General features: G+C 39.5%; 2 protein-coding genes across 3 annotated transcripts in view; both read right to left on the bottom strand.

Annotated features, from left to right (window-relative positions):
* Positions 1-4,641: 4,641 nt before the first annotated feature.
* LOC127977131 (metallophosphoesterase domain-containing protein 1) overlaps positions 4,642-26,933 on the bottom strand; it is a 49,963-nt gene continuing 27,671 nt past the window's right edge. Inside the window, exons 5-7 of the mRNA XM_052581835.1 lie at positions 7,641-7,756; positions 6,433-6,546; positions 4,642-5,858 (exon numbers count right to left, since the gene is read on the bottom strand). Of these exons, the coding sequence (XP_052437795.1) occupies positions 5,740-5,858; positions 6,433-6,546; positions 7,641-7,756 (349 nt within the window). The 3' untranslated portion in view covers positions 4,642-5,739. The remainder of the gene's footprint in view (positions 5,859-6,432; positions 6,547-7,640; positions 7,757-26,933) is intronic.
* Positions 10,573-12,122, bottom strand: LOC127977124 (uncharacterized). 2 transcript variants are annotated; one of them, XM_052581827.1, is made up of 3 exons: positions 11,832-12,122; positions 11,550-11,754; positions 10,573-11,424 (listed from the first exon to the last, which is right to left on the bottom strand). In XM_052581827.1, the coding sequence occupies exons 2-3, from the start codon at positions 11,707-11,709 to the stop codon at positions 10,643-10,645; spliced, it is 942 nt and encodes a 313-aa protein (XP_052437787.1). In that variant the 5' UTR covers positions 11,710-11,754; positions 11,832-12,122; the 3' UTR covers positions 10,573-10,642. The 2 variants fall into 2 exon arrangements, with proteins under 2 accessions (XP_052437787.1, XP_052437786.1); XM_052581826.1 differs by having other exon boundaries at positions 11,550-11,767; positions 11,917-12,122.

Below are 26,933 nucleotides of genomic sequence, written 5' to 3'. Positions count from 1 at the left end.
AAATTGTGTGTAGTTTACATCAATCTTCACAGCTAACAAAGTGCCATGTAATATATTGCAACATCAAGAACGGGTGGCAATATGGTCATATCTGGTCAGCCCTGATAAAGAGAACAAAAAGCTCTGTTCAAAGCTGTCTGAGGAGACAATGTATGTGTCTTCTTAATCGAACGAGTAGATCAGTTGATAGGATCAGATCTTTTCCTTTATGATTAGAGCATAAACCTTAGGTGAAGAGTTATGTGTTATTTTGTGATTCATTCCATTTACCTGCACTGTAGAGAGACAGACAATATTTTAGAAAGTAAATAATGAATGTGTAACGAAATTCAAGTTCAGGTTCAAGTTCAAGTTCAAGGTATTCATGAATTTTAAAATCAATGTTGGATAATGTCATAATAACTCATCATTACTACGACCTCGTCCTACAGGCATGATGTCATCGGTTACTCTCTAATCAGCATCCAGAACACAGATTCATATTCTTACTTAGTAGTTCAAGGAGCCCAGTGCACCTTAAAAATGATTATGTAGTGCTTCATATTTGAAATTAACTTTGTTGAATACACCAGATATATTCATTCTTTCATCCTAGACTATGAGACCTTGGAGAGAAAACTTTATTTAAACATTAATTGATCTATCTTCATTATTTTCTGCTGCGTGTGATTTTGCCCACCTAATATAATGAAGAGAATGTAATGCTAAATATATGTAATGCCACATGCTCAAACAGAGGCCTTGATACAGGTTAAATACAACATCAAGAGGTGGAGAGATTGCTTTGGTACAGGACACTTTGGACATCATCGAAACAGCATTAGTATAATGATGTATCTGGTCTGTTGATAATAGTGCAAATGCCCTGTATGTTGGTAAGAAAAGATAGGCGGGCATCAGATTGGGTTAAAACTCAGCAGGGACCTCCCACCCCGAGGCTCTATTCCGACACTTTCCTTATGACAGATCTGGGAGCTTTCGTCATTTTTGGTATGGAGAAAGAACCATCGCAGAACAAAAGAGTGAGGGGGTGTGCTGGTTTTGCGTGGTTCCCCACAGAGTAAGTCCTTGACGCCCTAAGCCATGCTAAAAGTGTGAGGGAGAGGCTAAACCTGGCAACCCGATATATATTTAGCATTTTTAAATTTCTTAGACTATTTCAGCTGCAATATTCTGCATTATAAACCAAATGACTAAACATAGTTGTAAATTAAAAAAGGTAATTAAGATGTCAGCTATTGTTCTTCGTCCATATCAAGGCATTGTGTGGTGATGAAATAATTTTAACATGTAATTTATCCTGTGATAGTTAAGGTCTAATATGAGGATTTGGTGCTCAATAACAATTTCTCAGTATTATCAGTTGAAAACTGTTTTTTTTAGGATTCTTTGATTAATACTGCATGTTTGTTAAAATAGAAATCTTTTGTAATATTATAAATGCCTCCATTGTTACTTTTGATCAATTTCATGCATCCTTTCTGAATAAACTTCTTTCAAAAGAAAAAAAAAATCATGAAGATCAATGAAGCTTAAAATTATGGTCAGATTTATAGAGCTAAACATATAAGAAGCCTTTTTTGATGTTTAACCCAATCCAGCTGAGATCAAAGCAGCAGAGTCATCTTTCAAAATTTGGAAAAAGTGTGATTCAAGTGTAATGAAACTAAGGGAATCCATCACTTTAGAAAGGCGTAGTGCTGGATCTAAATACTGAACATACACATATAAATATTCATTACATAATGGATAGTTTCCTACAGTCTTCAAGTGAAAGGCTGCATTTATTTGAAGCAATATATAGATAAATATGATTGATAAAGTATATAGCCTAAAAATTCACACGTAACATGCCCATGATTATAAGTATATAGATTCATATTATTTTCAATGTAAAATCAGAAAGGAAATATTTTAGGCAATGTAACTTTAATGTTTGAAAAATATTGAAAAATAATGTGTTTTTTGAACATTGAAGCATGTCAACATATTCTTTTACACCAAATACACACAATAATGATTTTTAAAATAGCATCATATGATGCCTTTAAATAATAGTGTTTACTGTTTTGCTGTGTTAATGTAATAAAAAAAAATTTGATTTACATTTTTTATATTTTAATATTATTTGATATAGACTACAGCACGAAAGTGGACATGGACTATATGCAATCAAAAGTATATAAAAGCCCCTATAAAGCAGTATATTCTCCTGCATTTAGTTACCTGTAATAAGAAGTGAAATTTATTCAATTTATTCATTTTGTAGACATTAAGGATGACACCGTAGCAAAGACCAGCATTCAGTTCCAGAATTTTTTACAGTTTCAACCAACTTCTGCTTCAGGATACAAGTAATTCAAAGACGTTTAAACATTTTTGTCACAGCAACATTGTTCATAAATAAGCAGCATATGACAGTAATCAGCATGCATTGTTGCGGCTAATTGTTTTGTGTTGTTGTTTGTTTCCCCCGTGATGTTTAACAGCGCTAAAATGCACTACACCAGGCCTTTTGTTCAGGTTTAAGAGCCTGAAACGGCTGAAAAGAACATGTCGAAGATGTATTTGCGAGTTTATAAGACACACAGGGAGAGAGACAGACAGTAGAGGACATTGTTGTGTAAAGCACACAAGTCGACAGAGAGACAGATGTTGATGGTGTGTACTAAAGAGGATGCAGTGGATGTAAAGAGGGGGAAAAAGATCTAAGAAAATGGAGGTGGGCACGGAAGGAGAGTAATAGATGTAGGTAAAAAGTGGCCAGAGACGTGAAGGATAACAGAGTCTTTAATGGCATAGTAAAAGGCAGCCTGGAATAAATGATCTTCCATCCTGTAGGATTACTCATGTAATTATTTGAATGAGGGATTTCATTAGGATGTGCAGAGGTGTGGAAGAAGGAAGGCCGAAATGATACAAGAGTGAAGACAATTTTTGCCCACATAAATTAAGTTTTAGGCACGTGCAGATAATTGATATGAAATTCAGAGTCCTTTGATTAGGACTAAAAAGTGAGAATGTAATAATGTGGAATCGACTCATGTCAAATGCAGAAAGAGAAAAAAAAATAACAGAAACGAAAGGGAGATTGAAGATTAATAAGGATATACCCCAGTGATGGGGATACGTTTTAATTTAGGAGGCCCAGCGAGAGATTGATGGAGAAATTGGTTATATCTTGGTGATAGTGATGTGTTTGAATTTCATTTGTGAGAATGATCTTTGGAGAGACTCCAGATAAAAAGTGTACACATCCAACTTGTTAGGTACAGATGAAGAACACAATCCAGAAAAATGAAACAAGTATTACTCTTATGATCTAAACTGAACACAGCAAACAATGTTTTCAGCTCTAAAATATCACCCGTTTTATAAACCACAGTAAAATAAATGTAAGAACAACATTAATAATATTAATACATCCTGGGATGTAACACCAGAAAAAACCCTATTTTGTTTTTATGCACAATTTATCGGTAAACCGCTGATATGACATTTTTTTAAATGTATTTATCGTATTTTACATTTTTATTATACAAATGTCAGATCTCATCAAATTTAAAGTTATTCTTTAAAAGCAATAATTTAATAAGATAAATTATACAGAATATTTTTCATAATTCATAGAACAAATATGTGATGTCTAAATTCACTTATCTTTTAAAATAGATTTTTCTCTTAAGTGTTTTATAAAAAATATATATAAATACAAAATATTACAGAATTTCAGTATTAGCCATTTATAAGTTCTTGGCCTTGACAATAAAAAATTATTATCAGCCTACTGATAATTACCAAAAACTATGAAAAAAAAAAGCATTTGGTAAAATGTTTATATCAGTGTTCTCCTAATATTCTCAGAATATATAAATTAATATGTTGATTTTTACTGGTATAAAATAAATTGTTGTAAATCATGTAACTTCCTGTAGGCAGATAATCTGATGATGTCATAACCTGTCTCTATGGGTTTATTTCACATTGAAGATTGTTTAATACAATTCTGAAGCATTAATATTAGTGTGTAGATATTTACTCTTTAAATGACCATCTCCAGAACAAAAAGAAGCAGTTTTGACAGAGAATTCATCTCTGCTAGAATTTATTCAACATCCATAACTCTTTAGAAGGCATAGAATTAAGTGACGAAAAACAAAAGAATCTCCCAAGTTTTATCTTTCACTGAAACTTCACAACACAATGAATTAACAACGCACAGAATCTGTTTGGAAATTCAGAACAGCATGCTGGGGAAAAAAATAACTGAAGCACAGCAGTAAACCTGACGACAGCGTCTTCAAAGAATAGGCCTCACACGGGCAAGAATGAATGGAGAGAAGAAAAAAAAAAAAGAGGAAAGCCACAAGAGATCGTAAAGCACCCCTGACCGAATGCAAACAAGTGTACAAACAGCAAGAAAAACTCTTATAAAATAAATAAAGAAGATGAGACAGAAATCCGTCTTCCAGACATCAACTCATCCTTCCTAGTTGCCGTTTACAATATTTTTCTTTTTATCTCTTCGATCTCTCAGTGCTCTGATTCGTTCTTTTCCTTAGGTTATGAAAGAGTAGCAATTGATTGCATTCGTACACACAGGAGCCAACACACACACACACACACACACACACACACACCTTTAATTTGTTCTATTTGTTCATTTTTATTCATCCTGTTATAAGGAGGAGATGAAAACCCTCTGCATATCTAACAGAACGGTCATATTAGGCCTAATGGCACACACAGTCAATTCTGAAGAGCTGTAAAACACATGGGAATAAATTATCGCCAGGAGGAATGTTAATAAATAATAGTGCGGAACATGGGGATCAAAGTGCAACATATTCTTGTTATGCAAAAGCGCACTTTGCGTGCATGATGAATTTTTGATATTCGGAGAACGGGTGTTAAGGGCGGCGCTTTAGAAGAACTTTTAAATATTTGACCTTAAACAAACACTTCAAACTACTGTAAAAGTCCACACTGCTTTAGTGAGGGACCATCTGCTTGAAACACACTCACAGTTTTACATGCTTGCAGTAAATCACACAACAAAGAAGGCATAAAAATGTAGAGAACACTTGAAAATATTCAGACACTTATTTGTTTCTTTTTCACCATCAATATTTTAAATGTTACATTCCTGTTTAGAGCCGTTCTCCCAGTGAAACCCAACATGGCCCCAAGTTCAAAAGAGCAACATATAACAACAGAGCAGATAGAAAAAAGTATGATGAGAGACTGAGACTCAGAGAAAGAGAGAGAGAAAGATAGAAATGGTAAAGACCCTGAACAAACTTGTTTGCACCATAGCGCAGTGTTTCCTCTGGGCACATCCTGTAACTTTCAAGAGTGGATCCAGAGAAAAAGAAAAAAGTTTTTTCCAAGTCGGATGTCCATTGAGGCTACAAGGTTACAAAGTGCCAGCCAATGAGAAGAAAGCTTGGCTTCCCATCATCTCGAGCACTGATTGGCTTCCATGACTTTAAGTACAAGTGACTGTCACGCCGATTCAAGTGCAACGCAAGAGTCAAATTCAGAAAACAGTTCAAACATCCACGCTCAGAAACACCACTATATTGTGTGTCTGAGCGTGGCATACCTCAAAAAAAAGGATGGAAATATCCTTGTGAATATCGAAATTAGTGTCTCTTGTCCACTCTATATACACATCCGTACACGCTCAAACTGGGACTCTGATTGAAAGAAGGGCATGGGGGGCGGGTCCCTGTTCAATCATGAGCTCCTGGGATTGGGCAAGTCGAAAACGATGGGTGGGTTCATAGGCTGGAAGTTCACCGTGCACGCTGAGGCATTAATGAACGTGGTGGTTCCATCTGCCATCATACCGTAACCTAGCTCGCAAAAACACAAAGATATTAAGCTTCTTTAAGTTGAAGAATGTCATCCATGTGTTGTTTTTGTGAAAATATGTTAACACGCATTTAAAGGGGAACAGAGACACCAAATGTTATTAAAGGAATAGTTTGGAGCTAAGTAAATTGCAAACAGCAAAAACGACAAATAACAGCTAGCAAATGGCTGCAATTTTTGCTACGAGTGGAGATATTTTTGCTCATTTCTGTACCATAACATAAACCGAGTCAAACATAGACATGCAAAGCCCAAAACACAAGCTTTACACACATGTAAAATGCGATCATATTGCAGACTAAGATGAGAATCCTTTATTAAAAGCATTTTGAGTGTGTGTGCTAAATTCACTGTGAATATGAATGTGATCTAGTTTTTGCTATGAAGCAGTCAGAAGGCAAAGCAGCATGGGACAGACTCTGCCCTGCTAACCCCAAAACAGGCAGATAGATTGACGTGGCAGCATGAACAAATATGTTTGAGATCACAGGGCTGTGTGGATTTCATGCATGTGATGTATAGACAAGTGCGACTCTTATCCTCTCGTGTGATTACCTTCATGAATGTGTCCAAATACATGTAGTTTGGGCTGAACTCTCCTCTGGACAGTGTTCAACAGCTCCATACAGCCAACACGCTGCATCTTCCTGGGCACCCAGTCCAAAAAACCTACAAAAAGGTAGTTTAATGACTAATTTGAACATCAAAAGGCAAAGAAAAAGACAGAAATATATGATGTTAGAACAGACATTTAGGTTAATTTATGCTTTTGGAGTTACAAGCTGAAATGCCAGATGTGCCAAGTTAGGGAAGAGAATCATAATGAATTTAAAGACTGTAGTTCTGATTCCACTAAGTGTTTCATATTCTTAATGATGATTTGGCAATTTTAAGGAAGAAATAATAATAAAAAAAAAAGTCACCATAACACAACATCTTGACATCTTGCACTGAATTTTAATTAGATGATGTGACTGGATGCTCTAAGAAGGTAACCAAGCAACATATGCGTGAACTAATAAATATTCATGAGCAAAGCCTTAGGCATAGTAGAATTAGTAATTCGCATCCTGAATTTTGATTGTCCAAAAGTCCCAAAATGTTTACACATCCAAAACCAATAACATCATGAAGCTTGATTCCAGATTTCAAACCAGTTCTTTATTTCCAAACCTACGCTAAGTATAGAGCGAGTACAAAGATTTCAAGTGTGTGATCTCAGTGATCCCTGTTGTTTACACAGGACACGTTCTTACATCCACCTGCACTGGTTTTAATTGTTTTCATACAAAAATGAAAATTAATTTGAGAAGAGACTTACTCTTATATATGAATGAACTGAATCTAAACGGATCATGACATACTTGATTTTACAACTGTAATCTTCAGAGATGTCATATGGGGCTAATTTGCAACACTATGATAAACACCCACATTAGCAAAAATGTATAGTAAGACATGTCTTTACCATGAGAATTACACATTGTCAAATCTCAAAGCCCACAAGCTTAGTATTTTAAACTGCAGCTGTCTTTATGCACAAACTTTCGTTCTCAGTACATATGACTGTGTGTGTGTAGGGATTTGCTGCACTATGAACAGTGTCTCAGTGTTGCATGCTTTAGCAGCCTGCTGTAGCAACTCCATCTGCCAAAGCCTCACAGCAAAAGAGCGTGCGTGTGCGTGGATGAAGACAACGTTATGGGGAACAACCATAACCGCATGCTTTGTGTGTGTGCATTTGTGTGTGATTTAGGTCTTACCCAGAGGAGGGCAGTGTGTGAGAAGAATATCTGTGGAATCTGGGATCTGATTCCATTTGTCCAGCAGTGCTTGTCCTCGTGGTAGATTAAAACCCCAGCCATAGTACCATGGCTGCCTGAAAACACACATAACAGAGGAAAAAACACTGTTAAGGGCTACTGATGTGACCGTGAACATCTCTTCCCCTGTGCTTCACTGATCTTTTACCCAGACTGTTCTACCGCTGATGAAAACAAGATGATATTTCCATTAGGATCTGTATATGGAGGATCTGTGAAAGATCTTGGATCTATGATGATAAAATAACAGAAAACCCCCCAAATCACAAATAGCAATCACTTTGATCTGGAATCTTTCTCACATCTTTTATGAAAAAAAAAAAAAAAAAAAAGATCTTAAAAAGGAGTGAAAGGAGTGGAAAGGTCACAGGTTTCAGGCCAGCTCCTGTTTTTTCTCTACCATCACACTCTAAAAAAGGGATGGAGTAGGAATGATTTGATAAGCATGGTTCATGAATATTAATTAAGTGATGTAACATTCGCCCAGTAGTCCAAACTGTGTGTAAAGGCTGGTAAGTGGGCGCAACACACTGAAGGATTACCATTTGTGCATTTGTTCAGCGCACAGCAAATGGAATCGATTGGCAGAGGTTTCTACTTGGCCTTAACGTCATATAAACAAAACCAAAGATCCCTTAACCCAACCCAATACCTAAAAACATAACCACTATAACAACTACCTTACTTACAATCAATAAGAAACAAAATAGGACTTTTTGAGGGAAAACTATTAGTTAATAGTGAATATGTTACATATTTTTTTAAATTAAATATATATAAGAGAAAAAGAGGAAAAAGAGAAAGAAACAGGTAGAGCCCACAGTATTTAAGGATAGAGAGGGGGTTGATGGTTTTGCCTTTGCCCCATCACTTTGATTGCAGATGCACCAAGCTTGAGTGACGGTATAGAAATTAACATGTCACTAACAATCTGTCCCCAGATCCATCTTCCTCTGCTGTGGCGGATTTGCACATTTATGTGTGCGAGTATGTTAAAAGACTCTTAGAGAGAGTGTGTGTGTGTGTGTGAGTATGTTAAAAGACTCTTAGAAAGAGTGTGTGTGTGTGTGTGTGTGTGTCAGTCCACACATGAAGGTTCCCTTGCCTATGTGGATTTTGTAATTTATAGAGTAGTCACTTGAAACATTTACTTTAATAGCTGGCTGACGCATCAGTGTCCCGCACTGCAAACAAACAAACAAACACATACATACACACACACACACACACACACACACACACACAGAGCCTTTGAGGGGCGATACAGATTGGTCCTGGGTTCCATCATCTCAAGAAGGTCAAGAGGAAAAGAGGAAAGAAGGGGCTCGTGGGAAAGCAAATGCTATTTTCATTGATTTCATCTGATTAATATTCAAATCACTTCTATCATCAGAGTCTAAACATTTATGATCAAACATCCGAAGGCCCAAGGACGCAGTCTGATTAATTCACATCTCTAATCTTAAAACATTTAAAATGGCCTTTGCATATTGATGGTGCAATTTAAATATTCATTTCCGTCTTTACACGGACGTCTCAATTACACTGGATCGAGAAAGGACTCATTATTGGTGTCCCAGACAGATTTTTCTAACTGAGCAGAGAGGTTGATAAACAGAAAGAAAATGAGAGAGGGAGGGTTGTGTGTGAACATAGACAGAAAGGGAGACACTGTGATAACAGCATTAAAATGTCTTAAAAATACCAGCAATCATGTAATTTCAGAAATTCTGATTTAATAGAGATTTTATCAAGCCAAAAGATCAGATGAACGTGCAATTCCTTCAAATGGGACAAGGAATGACTAGTATACTTGATGTACTAAACCATCTGTGCATTTATCAGTTCAGACGTTTTTTTCATTTGTCAAGGTGAATAGAAAGCAAAGACAGCTGTTTGTTGTCATGCCTTTACTCCCATGATGCCACATCAGCGCAAAAGCAGAAGAAATACTTTGCAAACTACATTTTTCAATTTCTGAAGCAAATGTAAAGTGTGTTTGCTCACACAGAACTCATCACCACATTGCTAAGGTGTTCAGATTCAAATCAGTGTTCAAATTATTATTATTATTATTATTTTTATTACTACTGACTTTAAAACAGTCTTGGGGTGAAGTAGGGTTTGGGTCGACTCAGTGAGCGTTATGCGAGTGCAAATCCTCTCTTGGCCAAATGATATCGGTGCAGTTTTGCCATAAATCTTTAAACACATGGATGGGGTGGAAAGGCTGTGCTTCAATATTTCATCCCATTGGTTAACTTCAAGGATTTTAAAGAAAGATAAGATGGGAGTTATTAGAATTTTTTTTTTTCATTTTCTTTTTTTTTTTAAAGAATGCATTAATGATTCAAAGAAATGTGAAATCTAATTCAGTTCTTGCTGCTGGTAAGCAAGTGAACTTTGAATGGAAAGATAAAATGTGTAAGAAAATTATACATACATACACACATATATGTGTGTGTGTGTGTGTGTGTGTATATTGAGCATCCCAGTTGACTTCCATAGTATGGAAAAAATACTGTGGAAGTCACTGGGGACTAGCAACTTTTTGGTTACCAACATTCTTTAAAACATATTTTATGTTCCACAGAAGAAAGACAGCGTGTGTCACATCCACACAAGGAGAGGAGGAGATGGGTAAGTGTTTACGTGAAGCTTTATTAACATAGGATTTTTAACAGAGCAAGTAAGTGTGGTCACAGACGATGAATCTTCAAGCACTGATCAAATAGGTGAGTTCAAGCACAAGGCTAGGCCAGACAACAAAGAGTCACTTCCCTTAATCGCTGTGTCTGAATCTCCACAGAGTCACAATATGATCCACAAGAAGCAAACAGAAGATCCATAAGAGCGTCCATGCAATCTCGATTCCAGCCGGTGAGTGAATGAGTGAGGTGAGTATTTAAGGGTGTGGTAATTGCTGGTGCAGGTGCAGGTAATCAGTATTCAGGTGACGGTTCACGTGAGCGGCGCAGGGGAGATTGAGTGGATGGTGACTGGCAATGGTGACTGGGGCTGAGGGAACGAGCTGAGGGTGTGACACTACCCCCCCCCCCACGGGTGACTCCAGGCATCCTAGAGCGGCGACGGGGACGACCACGACCTCTGGGAGCCGGGCGGTCTGGGTGTTGTCGGTGGAAATCTTCGAGGAGAGCCGGATCCAGGATGTCATTGCGTGGTACCCACGACCTCTCTTCGGGACCGAACCCCTCCCAATCTATGAGGTATTCCAGGTGGCCGTCCCGCCGCCGGGAGTCGAGGATCTCTTGGACCTGGTAGATGTTGTCTCCGAGGATCTCGGGTTGGTCTGGAGGGGGAGGCGGTTCTGGTTCTGTGGAGGAAGGAGAAACTGGATCAGTGTGACGTTTTAACAGTGAGACGTGAAACGTGGGTGAGATCCGGTAGCGTGGTGGTAGGTCCAGGCGGTAGGTGACGGGATTTATCTGAGAATGGATGGTGAACGGCCCTATGTAGCGGGGACTCAGCTTTTTGCAGGGCAGTCGGAGGCGGATATCCCGAGTGGAGAGCCAAACCTTGTCTCCAGGTAGATAGACGGGATTAGGCGATCTGCGTCGGTTAGCGGTCTCTGTATGCCTCCGAACTGCCCGTTGGAGATGGACGTGAGCTGAGTCCCACACCCTCTCGCTCTCCTGGAACCAGTGATCTACCGCGGGCACTTCAGAGACTTCTCCTGACCAGGGAAACAGCGGTGGTTGATAGCCTAAAACACATTGAAAAGGGGTTAAGCCTGTAGTGGTTTGGCGAAGGGAGTTTTGGGCATACTCAGCCCACGGCAGATACTGGCTCCAGGTATCCTGGTGTTGGGAGCAGTAAGTACGGAGGTACCGTGAGATCTCTTGAATCTTCCGCTCGGTCTGGCCGTTGGTCTGAGGATGATATCCAGAAGATAAACTGACGGATGTTCCGAGGAGTTGGAAGAACGCTCGCCAGACCCTGGAGACAAACTGAGGTCCTCTGTCCGAGACAATGTCCTCTGGAGTGCCATAATTCCGGAACACGTTGGTGAAGAGGGCTTCGGCGGTCTCGAACGCTGTGGGAAGACCCTTTAGTGGGATTAGTTTGCAGAATTTAGAGAAACGATCAACAACAACTAGAATGGTAGTATACCCCCTTGAGGGGGGAAGGTCAGTGGCGAAATCCACCCCTAGATGGGTCCAGGGTCGGCGAGGAATGGGCAGTGGTTGTAATTTACCCACGGGAAGTTGACGAGGTGTGGTGGTAACGGCGCAGACCGAGCATCCGAGGATGTACCGGGTAACGTCACGAACCATGTTAGGCCACCAGTACTTCTGCTGGATGAGCGAGAGGGTTCGCCTGCTGCCAGGGTGTCCTGAGCCAGGTGACGTGTGCGTACTTTCCAGTAGGGGGAGTCGCTGGTTGGTGGGCACGTACATTAGACCCGTGGGTATCTCCGGAGGTGCAGGCTCCTCGAGGGTGGCGGCTCGGATTTCCTCGTCGATCTGCCAGAGAATAGGCGCGAGGAAAACGGAGGGTGGTAGAATTGAATCAGGCTTGTTGGTGTCTGGATCTGGTGAGTACATACGGGACAGGGCATCTGCTTTAGTGTTCTTGTGACCTGGTTGATACGTGATCTGGAAATTAAAGCGAGCAAAGAAGAGTGACCACCGAGCCTGACGAGCATTGAGTCTTTTGGCATTCTGCAGATATTGGAGATTTTTGTGGTCGGTGACAACAGTGAATGGGAACTGAGCTCCCTCTAGCCAGTGCCGCCACTCCTCAAGGGCGAGTTTAATGGCCAACAACTCACGGTCTCCGATTCCATAATTGCATTCGGCAGGAGAGAGTTTCTTAGAGAAGTACGCACACGGATGGAGTGAGCAAGGTTCACCAGACCTTTGGGATAGCACGGCTCCAATGCCGTGATTGGCCGCATCCACCTCTACGACGAACGGTTTGGACGGGTCAGGATGTCGAAGAATGGGCGCTGAGGTGAAGAGGTGTTTAAGATGGCTGAAGGCTTCTCGAGCTTGGGGTGTCCAGTGCAGCCGGCGCTGACCTCCTTTTAGGAGGGATGTTAGAGGAGCAGAGTGCAGGCTGTAGTTCTTGATAAAGCGCCGATAGAAATTGGCAAAGCCAAGGAAACGCTGGAGTTCTTTCACCGTTGTGGGCTCCGCCCAGTTGGTCACAGCATCTACCTTGGCTGACTCCATCTGAACTCCCTCCGCAGAGATCACGTATCCGAGGAAGGAGACGGTAGTGCAGTGAAACTCACACTTCTCAGCTTTTAGGTAGAGGTGGTGGTCTCGGAGTCGTTGTAAGACGTGGCGGACATGGGTTTGGTGTTCTTCTATGTTCCGGGAGTAGATCAGGATATCGTCTATGTAGACAATGACGAATTGGTGGAGATAATCACGGAATATTTCGTTCATGAAACTCTGGAAGATGGATGGACTGTTAGCAAGCCCATAGGGCATAACCTGATATTCGTAGTGCCCGGCAGGGGTGATGAAAGCAGTCTTCCACTCGTCTCCCTCTCGGATACGGATCAGATTGTAGGCACTGCGGAGGTCGAGTTTGGTGAACACCTTGGCTTCACGCAGTTCCTCCAGTGCCGCCGGAACGAGTGGTAATGGGTAGGCAAACTTGACGGTGGCGTCATTTAGCACTCGATAGTCGATGCATGGTCGAAGTCCGCCATCCTTTTTGGGGACGAAGAAGAAACTGGATGCAGCTGGAGATGTGGATGGTCTGATGAACCCCTGATCGAGAGCCTCCTGGATGTATTCCTCCATCGCCACCTGCTCAGGACGGGAGAGTGGATATATTTTCCCATGTGGTAGCTTGGCACCTGGCAGCAGGTCGATACAACAGTCCCAGGGCCGATGTGGTGGTAATCGGGTGGCTTGTTCCTTGCTGAACACATCGGAGTAGGAGGAGTAAAGGGCAGGCCTTCCTATGGAGGTGGAGTGCAATTGAAGGTGCGGTGGCTCGGACTGTGAACTCTGGACTGGTGAACGGTGAATGTGACTCTGGCATCCCGGATCCCATGCCTGGATCTCCCCCGTGCTCCAGTTGATTTGTGGGTTATGTTGGGCCAGCCACGGCCTACCCAGGATGACGTCAACGGTAGCACAAGGAAGTACGAGGAGGGCCAGTTGTTCCCGGTGTCCGTGGGGCAGAACGAGTTCCAGCTCGTGTGTCCTTCTGGTTATTTTGCCTCCCCCTAACGGTGATCCTTGGATGGTAGTGATACGGTAGGTGGTCTCATTCTGGGTGATGGGTATACGGTGCTTGGTTACAAAGTGAGATGAGATGAAGTTGCTTGCGGCTCCGGAATCCACCAGGACATGGATGGAAAGATTGCGTGAGTTAATGGTTATCTGGGCTTTGATATGAGGTATGTGAGATACAGATGGGGTAATGGAAACTGTACTCACCATTGGGCGAGGCGGACGGACCGGGCAGGCGTGGATCAGGTGAGTGGCCTCGCCACAGTATAAACACAGCCGCTGCTGGATGCGGCGTCTCCGTTCGGAGGCATCTAGGCGGTAGGAGTCGGTGATCATGGGTTCCTCCTGGTTTCGTTGAGGCGAGGGCGTTCTGGCTGATGGAGAGATGGTATATGGAGCCGGGGAGGCACAAGCCGAGAGGTGCTGAGCAACATTTATAGTTTTTTTTATGAATGTCTCGAGATTGACATTATCGTCGTAAATGACCATTTGCTTTCTGATCTGGGGCTTTAAACCTTTACGGTATGCAGCTAGCAGGGCAGTTTGGTTCCAACCACTGGTGGCGGCTAATGTCCGGAAACGGAGAGTGTAGTCGTGAATTTCCGTGGCTCCCTGGCGGAGATTTAAGAGTTCATCATGGGTTGAAAGAGGAGTTAGAGCCACCCCGAACACTTCCTGGAGGTGGGTGGCGAAGGCATCGAATGAGGATAGAACCGGACTCTGGGAGTTCCAAAGAGCCTCTGCCCATTGGAGCGCTCGTCCGGTGAGGAGAGAGATCACAAAGGCGACTTTGGTGGCCTCATTGGGGAATTTACTGGTATTCGCGTTGACGAACAGTGAGCACTGCAGAATAAACCCCCTGCAGCCACTCGGTTCACCCGCATAGCACGCGGGACGTGCAAGGGGCGTGCTGTTGGTGGTGGAAGCACTAGTTTCGGTGGGTGGTGAAACTGACTGTATTACTTGGCGGAGGGCAGTCACCATTTCGGTGAACGGGTCCGAAGCCGCTCCCTGAGCAGCAGCGTTAACATCCATGGGAGATATGAAGTTCTGTTTTTTGGGGCTGGAATCCTGTCACATCCACACAAGGAGAGGAGGAGATGGGTAAGTGTTTACGTGAAGCTTTATTAACATAGGATTTTTAACAGAGCAAGTAAGTGTGGTCACAGACGATGAATCTTCAAGCACTGATCAAATAGGTGAGTTCAAGCACAAGGCTAGGCCAGACAACAAAGAGTCACTTCCCTTAATCGCTGTGTCTGAATCTCCACAGAGTCACAATATGATCCACAAGAAGCAAACAGAAGATCCATAAGAGCGTCCATGCAATCTCGATTCCAGCCGGTGAGTGAATGAGTGAGGTGAGTATTTAAGGGTGTGGTAATTGCTGGTGCAGGTGCAGGTAATCAGTATTCAGGTGACGGTTCACGTGAGCGGCGCAGGGGAGATTGAGTGGATGGTGACTGGCAATGGTGACTGGGGCTGAGGGAACGAGCTGAGGGTGTGACAGCGTGAAGGTGAGTAAATTATGACAGAATCTTCACTTGAGTGAAGTATCCCTTTTCACCCTCTGTGAAACAGTTTTGACTATGCCTTAAAATGCTGCCTTCATAAGCAGATCACTATATTTTAAAGCACAGCAATGTATACCAACACATATACACATAAACACACACAAGCTATCTGCAATTGAAGACAGCTTTTGTTCAACATCCTCACCTGGTTGCTGTAATTACAGATGTTGGTGGTCTCTTGACCCTAATTACAGAGGAGGTGTACACATTATTCTGTGTTAAAGAGAGTGTATTTGCATGGCACAGACGCAGGTATGTAAGTGTACACTGTTAGAAATGTCTGTAAATTTAACAGTATTTAACTGTAAAATGAACTGTATTTTACTGTAGGACAGTTATACAGCATATTACTGTATTTTAAAGTAACATTTTGGGGAATACCCTCTTGGCAACACTAAATTACAGTATTTTTAATTTACTGTAAATTTAAATACAGTAAAGAAAAAATGAGCGCGAAACCTGACCAATCACAGATCAAGTTTTATATCCCACTTGGAGAAAGAAGAAAACAAGACACACAGATGCGAAAAGAACCAGTCAGATGCAAAGGTGGGTACAAATATTACTTCTTTTACTTTAAATATATTATATCTTTGGTTTAACTAAAACAAAAATATAAATAAAAAAACGCTGCCACTGAACGGCGCGCAGTCACCTCACATTTATGCTGTGAAGAGAGCTAGAGAGAGTTGTGGTGACACTGTGCAAACATTCATATTTCTTTCCTTTCTTTCCCTTTACTGAACGTTTCACCGTCAAAATATGGACATTAACGGGTCTCTGCCTTGGGTTTGACCACTCCAGGAGCTGGTGAGTGTTCATGTGAACTGTTAGCCGAACAACAAAGCTTTCGTGGATTTAGCTTAAAGTCAGTCGGATTTTTTCCCGCTATTATCGCTTGCTGTTAACTGATTACCCCATATAAATGCACGTCATGCTTGTAGTGCTAGAGTAAAACCCGCAATGTTCGTGTCGTGTGCAAACACTGGCGTCTCTGTGGAGACATTATACGCCTTTATTAATCATGCCAAAGGGCATAAAAACACGGCGAACTTAAGGTTTTCGTGTGCAGTTCCTGAATGCTCATACACTTTCCAAAGCCTCTCCGCCCCTCAGTCTCACATTTAACGTTACCGCAAACACATAAAGTTAAGGAAACTAAACAACCAAGAGAAAAATATGTCTACTTCAAATGTAACATTTGTTCTGTACATCAGCATCGGGAGAATAACATAATCTCGTTCGCGAAAATGCGCCGCAAATGGCACAGAACACAATGGAAATGTTTTCAGGGGACCCCAATAAGTGACGAACCCGACTGTGTACATCCAATGCGCGATCAACGGCTGTCCGAATTCATTCACAGCTTCAAGTGAACCGTATTAGTGGACTAATGTAGAAATGAGTGAATGATTGTTAAGGGGGCGATTTCGGATTTAGCCAACGTAATTTCCTCATTATTTTAACCTGGGATGTTCTCGTAACAAAGCAGCATGGTGTCTATCAGCTTAATAGCTGTACTTAGGACATAAATGTCTTATTATTGCTGTTAACATAACTGTTGCAAATAAATACATTTTATACAAAAAAAGTTTTCGTAATATGCTTTATTTATCTGTGTGTGTCTCAACTTTAAAATTAGCTGTTTCATCTTTGGACCCTACATTACCTTACATTTCTTACCTATGAAACTTATTTAAACATAACATTAAATTTTTTTTTACAATGTTACTAATGTATAGATTAATATCTCACCCTCATGTTCTTTTTACATTTTTTATATTGTATATAAAGTTGTATGTCATAAATATGTAATCTCTGTATTTTTTGCAAAAAAACAAAAGTAGACATTGAGTACTAAACATGCTCCATCCGGGTTCGTCACATATTGGGTCCCCTGGAAATATTTCTGTTGTGTTCTGTGCCATTTGCAGTGCATTTCTGTATTTGGTTGTGTTGTGAGTAGGGATGTCAACGATTAATCGATGATCGATTAATTGTCGATAAGAGATGCAATCGATTAAGGCTATCAATGGTCGGTTAACCGATTCAATGTTGGGCTGCGTGCGGCTCATGCGCACTCAACACGTGCGAGCGGCTGTGAGTGACGGTGACGATATATAAAAGCATCATCATTCATTCACAATGTACAAATTAAGCTTTTAATGTGATTTAAACTTTAAAGTACATTAAAATAGAAACAACATAAAAGTTCTTCAACATTAAATGCAATAGAAATGTAGTTACTAATCATTTCATCAGATAACTGTTTTATATCGTGCGCTTTGCAGGGCTGCGGGACACAGTGACAGGACAGGTAGTCTATTCATTCCTACAACTTGTTAATTCATTCCTACGAATTATTGATGTGGCAATTGTCCATGTTTCATTAATTTTGTTCCCTAAATAACCCATGATTTAAGTGAAATAAGGGAACAAATTAATAAATCGAACGAATTCTTAATTCATGAAATCTTTAATTTCCCTTCCCATGTTTACCACAGTAAGAGATGCGAAAACAGTTATTAAAAGCGAAAGATAATAAAATAAACCTGGGAAATTAGAGGGTTAGACTATGAAGATTTAGGAAAAGAAACAATGCCTAAATATACTGAATTTGTGGAAATTCGTGACCAACCGGCAAACCAGAACAAAGCCGCGTAAATGAAGACTATGGGGTCCAAAAGCATGGTCGCGATCTAACATTTTCCAGTTAACCTATTATTCCTCTAATAAACAAAGCTTTTATACCACACTTGTCATAATCAGATCTTATCATTTCTAAATAAATAATTGCTGGATTCAAAACAGCGATTAATAGGCGCTGTGACCGACACATTCCTGGAGCATTCAGTTTAAATAGACCGTAGTATACCGGTCCACTCTGCTGTTATGCCAAGGACGTTTTTGCTCATATGAAGAGGATCATCTTTTCCGTTTATATGCGAATGCGTGTTAAGTACAAGCCTAGTTTACATTATAAATAATAGTTTAACATTCAAATACATTGCGAATATGGAAACATTTCGATTTGTGCCGAATGAGACATGAGCAATAACCTCCAAATAAATCTAGCCAAAGCCGCGCTCGCTCATCCTCGTCTGCACGCATGCACTGTCACGATCTAATGCGCTGTATGCCGGATTTTTAAAAATCTGACATTTTCTAGGACAGAATCCAGCAGGATCAAATTAATGTGAGCAACTGTGTTTTGGTGCAGCAGCGCCGATGTAGTTCACTTAATGTGCAGCGCAGTCACACGCGCTCCACATTTCGGATAATTTTATACAATAATGTCAGATGAAAACATTGCAATTGTGCTTTAAAATACAACAACGAGCACCACAAAACTATTTAAAGATGCGCGTTCAGCGTTCTCCGTGCGGGATTGGAAACTGTCAACAAAGTAAAATGACCTCAAAAGTATGGCGCGCTCTCTTCATTTTATCAAATGATCATAATCGCATCTATTCATTTTATAATCCTGCTACTAGCATTTTATTCAGACTAAAACCTCTTTAATTCAAGTGAGAAAGCGTTTTGTGTGTGTGTGTGGCTTTTGCACATCCTGTCACACCGCTGACTGCGTGCCTGCAATAGACGCATTTTGCAGTATTATGGTTAACGATTAATCGATTAATTGATCGTTAATTTAAACGACGATCGATCATGGAAATAATCGAAATTTGACATCCCTAGTTGTGAGTATTTGGTTGTTTTGTTAGACATTTTTCACATCAAATGATCTAACTTTTTTTTCTGTTATGTAAAGGTTAAATGATAACCCTGACAACAGCAAGTGCTCCTCAAAGTTCCACGTCATCAAAAGAAGTGGGAAGATGGTGCAAAGGAAGAACTCTGGTCTGAACCCTCATGTATCCTCCTTCATTAAAGGGATAGTTCACCCAAAAAATTAATTCACCCATTAATAACTCACCCTCATGTCGTTCCAAACCCGTGAGACCTCCATTTATATCCTCTGTCCCTCCATTGAAGCTGTGTGTTCGGTCTGCTGTCCATGTCCAGAAAGGTAAGAAAAACATCATCAAAGTAGTCCATGTGACATCAGAGGGTCAGTTAGAATTTTTTGAAGCATCGAAAATACGTTTTGGTCCAAAAATAGCAAAAACTACGACTTTATTCAGCATTGTCTTCTCTTCCGTGTCTGTTGTGAGAGAGAGTTCAAAACAAAGCAGTTTGTGATATCCGGTTCGCGAACTAATCACTCCATGTAATTGGATCCTTTTGAACCAGTTCACCAAATCGAACTGAATCATTTTAAACGGTTCGCATCTCCAATACGCATTAATCCACAAATTACTTAAACTGTTAACTTTTTTTAATGTGGCTGACACTTCTGAGTTCAAACAAACCAATATCCCGGTGAACTGCTGTGAGGAGAGAACTGAAGATGAACACCGAGCTGAGCCAGATAACGAACAAAATACTGACTAGTTCACGAGTCAGCCACATTAAAAAAGTTAACAGCTTAAGTAATTTGTGAATTAATGCGTATTGGAGACGCGAACAGTATAAAACGATTCAGTTTGATTTGGTGAACTGGTTCAAAAAGATCCGGTTACATCGAATGATTCATGAACTGGATATCACAAACTGCTTTGTTTTGAACTGTCTCACAACAGACCCGGAAGAGAAGACAATGCTGAATAAAGTCGTTGTTTTTGCTATTTTTGGACCAAAATGTATTTTCGATGGTCTACTTTGATGATGTTTTTCTTACCTTTCTGGACATGGGCAGTATACCACACACACAGCTTCAATGGAGGGACTGAGAGCTCTCGGACTAAATCTAAAATATCTTAAACTGTGTTCTGAAGATAAACGGAAGTCTCACGGGTTTGGAACGACATGAGGGTAAGTTATTAATGACCTAATTCAGATTTTTGGGTGAACTATCCCTTTAAGGAGTTTCTGGATTTCAGCTGGCAAAACTATTAAGCTACTAAGAGCAAATACATTCTACACAGGAGTTTTCTGAATTAGTAAATTTTTAAGATTGTTCTCATGACTGATTCTGTTCATGTCTGTTGTTTTAAAATGCTCTTAATATGAAACTTTTATGTATAAATGAAATGTATTCAAGTTTTTGGAAAACTGAAAGTACAATCTGCAAGAATATTAAAATGTTATTTCAAGTATTACAATTTAACTATTAAACCAATAAAAGAAGTTAAACAGTCTTTTGTTTCTTTTTATAGTTTTTACTACTGAGACATGAGACCTGTTGAAATACAATAATTTGTAAAGTTTTACAATACATAATAAAAGTGAACCAATTACAGTAAATTTCACAGTGTAAAGTAATATTTTATTGTATTAAAATATATAAAAGGAGAAAAAAAACATAATTGTGTTTTACAGTAAAACAATATATTACTGCAAATACATTTACAGCAAGTTAAATGGTACTGTAAATATGAATACAGTATTTTTACTGTAAGTTTAATTTACAGTAAGTTACTGGCAAACTGCTGCCAGTAAGTTACTGTAATTTCTACAGGAAATTTTTTACAGTGTATAATTAGTAATGTGTCTTTTCTGACACTGACCCAGTTGTGTCCATGGAGAAGAAGAGGCTGGGAATCTATAGAGATAAGCCGTTACATCTCTGAAGAGTTAAAGAGGCAATATCAGACAGCCTCTTTACCCTGCACACACACACATAACCTCATTAAGAGAGCCTGTTTCAATTAATAGCTTGCGGGTCACAACAGCCCACTGAGATTTACCAGCACAAAAGAAGTGCTGTCAATATCACACAAGCACTCACTTACACACTTGAACTATGAATGAACTGTAATAAAACTTTTTATGAAATGGAAACATTTCTGAATGAAATTGCTTGTTAAACAAGTAAAAGTAAATCAAATAAAAACAAAAACACATTCATTGGTAATATCTCAAATAACTATGTCATAGAGAAAAACAAACAAACAAAGAAATATAAATTCACACAAAAACAATGTAGGTTGGGATTTTAAATCATTTTAAATGTATTTATACATTTTAGTTTTATAAAATTTAAATAAAAGAAATAAAATACTAAAATTATTACCAATTAATGTGTTTATTTAATTTATTTTATTTTATCATAGAGAATGAAAAAAGAAAATATAGAAATATAAAAGAAATATAAAATCAAATGTAGGTCAGATGTTTAATAAAATAAAACAAAATACATATCTCAAATGATTGTATCATGGACAATCAAAAATAAATAAGTCAATAAAATGATATTGCATATATGAATGTATGAACTGTTGACAGTAAGACAACTCACGTACATTTGAAAATAAACAGCGAATGTTTTATTTCATGCCCACTTTAAAGATTCTTCTTTAACAAGAGGGTTGGGGGGAGGGGGAAGTTCTGGATTCTCATGCTTAACATGGCCAAAGTTTCAAAAAACGAGTTTGACATGTGACTGAGCATTTTTGTGCCAAATACACTCCTTCGGGAAAGGTTTTTTTCCCAAGTATGGCCCTTCACGACATCATCTTGTGGGAAGTCGTGGCCTAATGGTTAGAGAGTCAGACTCGCAATTGAAACCCAACTGCTCCCCGGGCGCTGCAGCATAAATGGCTGCCCACTGTTCCGGGTGTGTGTTCACAGTGTGTGTGTGTGTTCACTGCTCTGTGTGTGTGCATTTCGGATGGGTTAAATGCAGAGCACAAATTCTGAGTATGGGTTACCATACTTGGCTGAATGTCACGTCACTTTCACTTTTTTTCCACTTTCACTAAAGGACAGAGTTCCTTGTATGGGCACTTCTCCAGGAAGAGCGTGCACACACAGCAACCAGAGCAACATAGCAATCACACCCATCCACATGCCTCGTGATTCTTTAGCTCCACCCACGGTACACCTCCAGGAGCTCGGCTGTTTTTGGAGTAAAGTGTAAAACTGTATACTTCTTTTATAAATATGATAAAACTAAAAACTCTTTGGAGATATGAAGGACCAGGCCCGGATTGGCTAATCGAGAGCACCGGGAAAATTCCTGGTGGGCCGATATGTTTTTTTGGCTGCGAGGGCTGTTGTTGTCACGGCACTGGGTTAAAATATTATTATTATTATTATTATTATTATCATTTTACCGCAGCCCCACTCTTTTTATTTATTTTACCACCGTCCCACTATTTTTTATTTAATATTTTCTTGCAGAGTGTAGCCTGCAAGATAATGATGACGTGATTATCTGTTGACTCCCTGGCCCCGCCCTCAACACGTCACCTTGCAAGTTGCTCAAAATAAAAAATAAAAATGAGATAAAAATGGATAACAGAAAGCACAAATGAGGCGCTGAAAAGTCCAGCTAGTTATGAGCAGTTCAAGATGCTAGCGACATTGCAAAACAACGTTGTTTGCAAACCACCGCTCATGTATCAAACTTTTTCTTGTAGCTCTTCAGCAGCAGCCGCCTCTAGTCCAGTTTGCTGCCGACGGTGAAGAGCAAGGCCCAGTAACGTTACCAAGCTCCAGTCATGACCCCAACACACCAGAATGGGCAGGTAGGATTGTCATTCAGAAGAACTAATAGTAATGAAGAGCCCTGCTCAATGAAAAATGCCCTGAGATAATTAATGATACCTGATGATTCAGCAATACATTAACGAAACTGAGATGTTACAGTCGTTATGCAATACATTTTATTTTAATCTTTATGTTTTTATTTTGTTTTATATATTTGTTTTTAATTATTTCAATGTTTGGATATTTATGAATACTAAATCTTAAAGAAAAGAGATTCTTACACTATCCTGTTATTTACTGTTCTAATAAATCTTCACTGTGAAGCAAAATTAGGCTATTGATTCCTCTTGATTGTTTTTGCACTGAATTGGAAATGATGATGTTTTAAAAAATACACATATGAAACTAAAAACACAAGGAAATATCTGAAACTAGGTAACAGTTGATCATCGTGACCTATTCTTAAGTTTTAAGCCATTGTTGTTTATGTAGTGCTGTGTGCTGGTTTATAGTTGTATATTCAGGCAGTGTTGCATATTTAGCACGGTGTAGCTTTATTTTTCAGGCCGCGTTATATATTTAGTGTGCTGCGTCATATTGTGCTGAACTGCAGGGCCAGCTGGACTTTGATGTTTAATCTGAGAGAAGCAAGCAGTCCATTCACACAGGGCTCCAGTCCGAGCAGCACAGCAGGAGAGACACACACTGCACCAAACCAGAGGAAGAGAGACAGAGAAACCCTGGAAAGCAGAGTATATCAGTCTCTGACAATAAAGGGATTAGACCAGGCTTGAGCCGATTGGAGTGTGTGGGTCTGTTTCTGTTTCTGTCAGACATAGCTGCAGATGCTCTTTACAACTTGTCTGAGTCCCCCACTCTGTCTCTGGGTTAAAACGTGGTAAATACGGGACATTTGGTCCCCAGCATGACTTATGCAACACTCAGCATGTAAAAGTGAAACCAAGACTACTAGCCACAACACATACATAAGTTCACAAAAACATATGCACTAACTGATACACACACACAGTGGAGTCCGTTTAGTAATTGATAATACAGGATTTGCATATTTTTATCATAGAGAAAATAAAAGAAATATAATTCTACACATAAAAAAATCTAGGTCAAAATAAATGCATGGATAAATTATTTACAATAAGACAGGTCACTTGCATTAGAAAAAAAATAGTAAATTTTAAATGTCATGGCGACTTTAAAGATTTTAAGGAATGTTGAGATAAGTGGGCGTGGTTTCGTCAACCAGCTCCCGCCACTTTGCCCAAGATGGCGACGGCCCGCTCCACCCACTTTGAGCTTCAAAAATGCTCTATGGAATTCTACAGGTGACATTCCAGACACTATATTGATGTTTTTATACAGTCAATGGTGTTAATCACATGATCGTCTTCGGATAATGAATTTGGACCCTAGGTGAATGTTTCTGCTCCACTGAATCTGATCTGGACAGTCCGAAAACCAGCAGTAACAAATCCATCTGTGCAATGAGACATCACAGCCTGACACGTCTCTCAAACTTATACACACGCACACTGGCCTGGGCACACAGCAGACTTCAGAACAGCTGTGTGGACTCACACTCATCAACAGGAACATTCACAGCACTGATTAACATAACGAGCCAAGAGCAGGGACACAAAGAAGTGTTTGATAGCTGTTGCAGTAGTGCTTTAAAGGAATGGATCGAGCAAAAGCGACACAAAAGCACATTAGCATATTCAGATTTGGCGTGGTGCAATTGGCTACGAAACACACAATGAGAACCAATGGAGTTTGACATTACTCAAGTCAAATCTGACATGTATGTGCCAAATTTTAATATATGCACAAATTCCCTTTGTCTCCCACGAAAGAAAGAAATTCATACAGGTTTTGAAATACACTTAGGTGAGTAAATAATGACTGAATGCATAAAGAAAAATCCCTTTAAAGTCAATGCATTCTTAAAAGCAGTTCTTAAATGTCCATGATTGCATGAATAAAGACATCTGCGTCTGCAAAGCTACATTCGGCATTCCTTTTGAAAAATCAAGCTTAATAAATGCTTACTGCAAGAAAAAAAGCCTCAATGGACAACATCTGCAAAGAAGTTCTCATCTTGCTACTCCGTGTAGGGTTATGTGCTTCCACAGAAGAGACGAAGATGCTCAACAGTCATGAGTCATACTAAATTAAACTTCTCATTTATACCATACAGGACAAGCAAAACTTCCTGAAAGAATCCATGGCCCTTCACAACCATGAAGAAGAGCAGAAAAGGAATGAGAGACATAATGAGGAGTAGAAGAGATTACAAATATGAATCGATTGGAAGAAGAGCAAAGAAGAAGAATAATAGATAAGTTTCCATAAAGTTCTTTCAATAGCAGTTTTCTCTTAAACACAAAAACAAAAGCTCACATCTCTTGGTTTTGTCTGCTTAACCAAGCTTTTTTTTTATACTGAAAACACAGACATTATAATATAATATAATAACCTGGAATATTCATTTAAAAATCGTTATTAAACACTATTACCTTTTTAAAAGCATTGCAAACATCTTTACTGAATCTTTTAATAAAACTAAAGACATACTGTGTAGTATCCTAGACCAAAAAAATAAAAATTCTGAGTATTTGGAGAGTGTGACTTTAAACTACAAAGCATATAGCGTCTGGCAATACTACACTTCTGTTTCTTCCATCAGGTCCCTTGGCTTTGTCTCTCACCTTTCTTCCGGGAGGATTTTAGGAGCGCTGAGAGATATGTGCGACTCAAACAGACACCGTACATGCAGCGCTAATGAGCTCCCTCTGGAAGCCCTCAAACACTCATTTCACATAACACTCATGTCATACGTTATAATTGCGTTGGCAATACGTTAGGTTGTGTATTAGCAGTTTGTAAACGGTGCTGAAGTGGACAGAGAGAGGAGAACAGGATAGAAATGGAGAGAGTTTAAAAAAGATTGAATGAAGTTAATAAGGAAAATACTGATGTGTGTGTTTGTGTGTATGTGTGTTTGAGAGAGAAAGATGAGCTGTCGCCAGGCCCCTCTAATCTGAACTGTGAGGAGCAGGTGCAGGACAGCAGCAGCAGTGTGTGTGTGTGTGTGTGTGTGTGTGTGTGTGTGTGTGTGTGTGTGTGTGTGTGTAAAGGAGTGTGAATGTGTGTCAATGACCATGTGTGTTAGAGATGAGACAGTCTTATGGAGTGGCTTGGAGTGATGCAAAGCTATTGCCTTCTGGCTCATGAACACACACACACACACACACACACGGTGAACCGGTCAGGTCATAGAAACTTACTACTGCTGTGTTAATGCACTTTGTGTTGGCTTACCAGCATGGCCTTTTGGTTCAGCAGAGAGGCGCAGTTTGATACAATTTCAACCTGATTTTGTGTCTCAGCTTGCCTGAAACGTTCAGGGACATCTAGAGTAAGTGCCATGAGGAGCCATTTAAATATTGTTTCAGTAAAAATGCAAGGCATTTTAAATGTTATTTATAAACATTTATTTAATAAATAAATCATACAAAAATCATGTTTTGAATGTGGATAAAAATTATATTAAATCCATATACATATCAATATATTATGGACATAACAATATAAACAATTATAATATATTAAAATATTGCATTCTAGGCATATCTAGTATAGTAGAGTGTAGTATAGTATATCATATAATTTCAAATTATTAATTCATATGAATTATTTAATAAATATAAACAGATATGCCCTAATAGAAGATAATGCCCTTATAAAAGTATAAAGGGTATAAATAGTATAAATAAAATGTTAAAAATAAAACTGACACTGGCCAATACATAGTGACCATTTTAATTGATTAATTCATATAATATATTTGATAAATAAACACAAATGGACAAAACACAGTTTTGGTAAAAAAAAAAAAAAAAAAAAAAAAAAGCTACACAATAAAAAACTAC

This window comes from Carassius gibelio, chromosome A4 (genome assembly GCF_023724105.1).
Source record: "Carassius gibelio isolate Cgi1373 ecotype wild population from Czech Republic chromosome A4, carGib1.2-hapl.c, whole genome shotgun sequence".
NCBI classification, from domain to species: Eukaryota; Metazoa; Chordata; class Actinopteri; order Cypriniformes; family Cyprinidae; genus Carassius; species Carassius gibelio.
The sequence above is the reverse complement of the archived record's forward strand: the minus strand, read 5'-3'. Positions and strand labels throughout refer to the sequence as shown.

Bases quoted from the DNA above. Each gene is read 5' to 3' on its own strand.
- LOC127977124 (XM_052581826.1), bottom strand. From the start codon at position 11,963: ATGCTCGGTCTGCGCCGTTACCACCACACCTCGTCAACTTCCCGTGG. The intron at 11,768-11,916 runs GTAAATTACAAC...ATCCCACTAAAG, and splicing joins ACCTCGTCAACTTCCCGTGG to GGTCTTCCCACAGCGTTCGA. The intron at 11,425-11,549 runs GTACCTCCGTAC...AATGTGTTTTAG, and splicing joins AAGATTCAAGAGATCTCACG to GCTATCAACCACCGCTGTTT.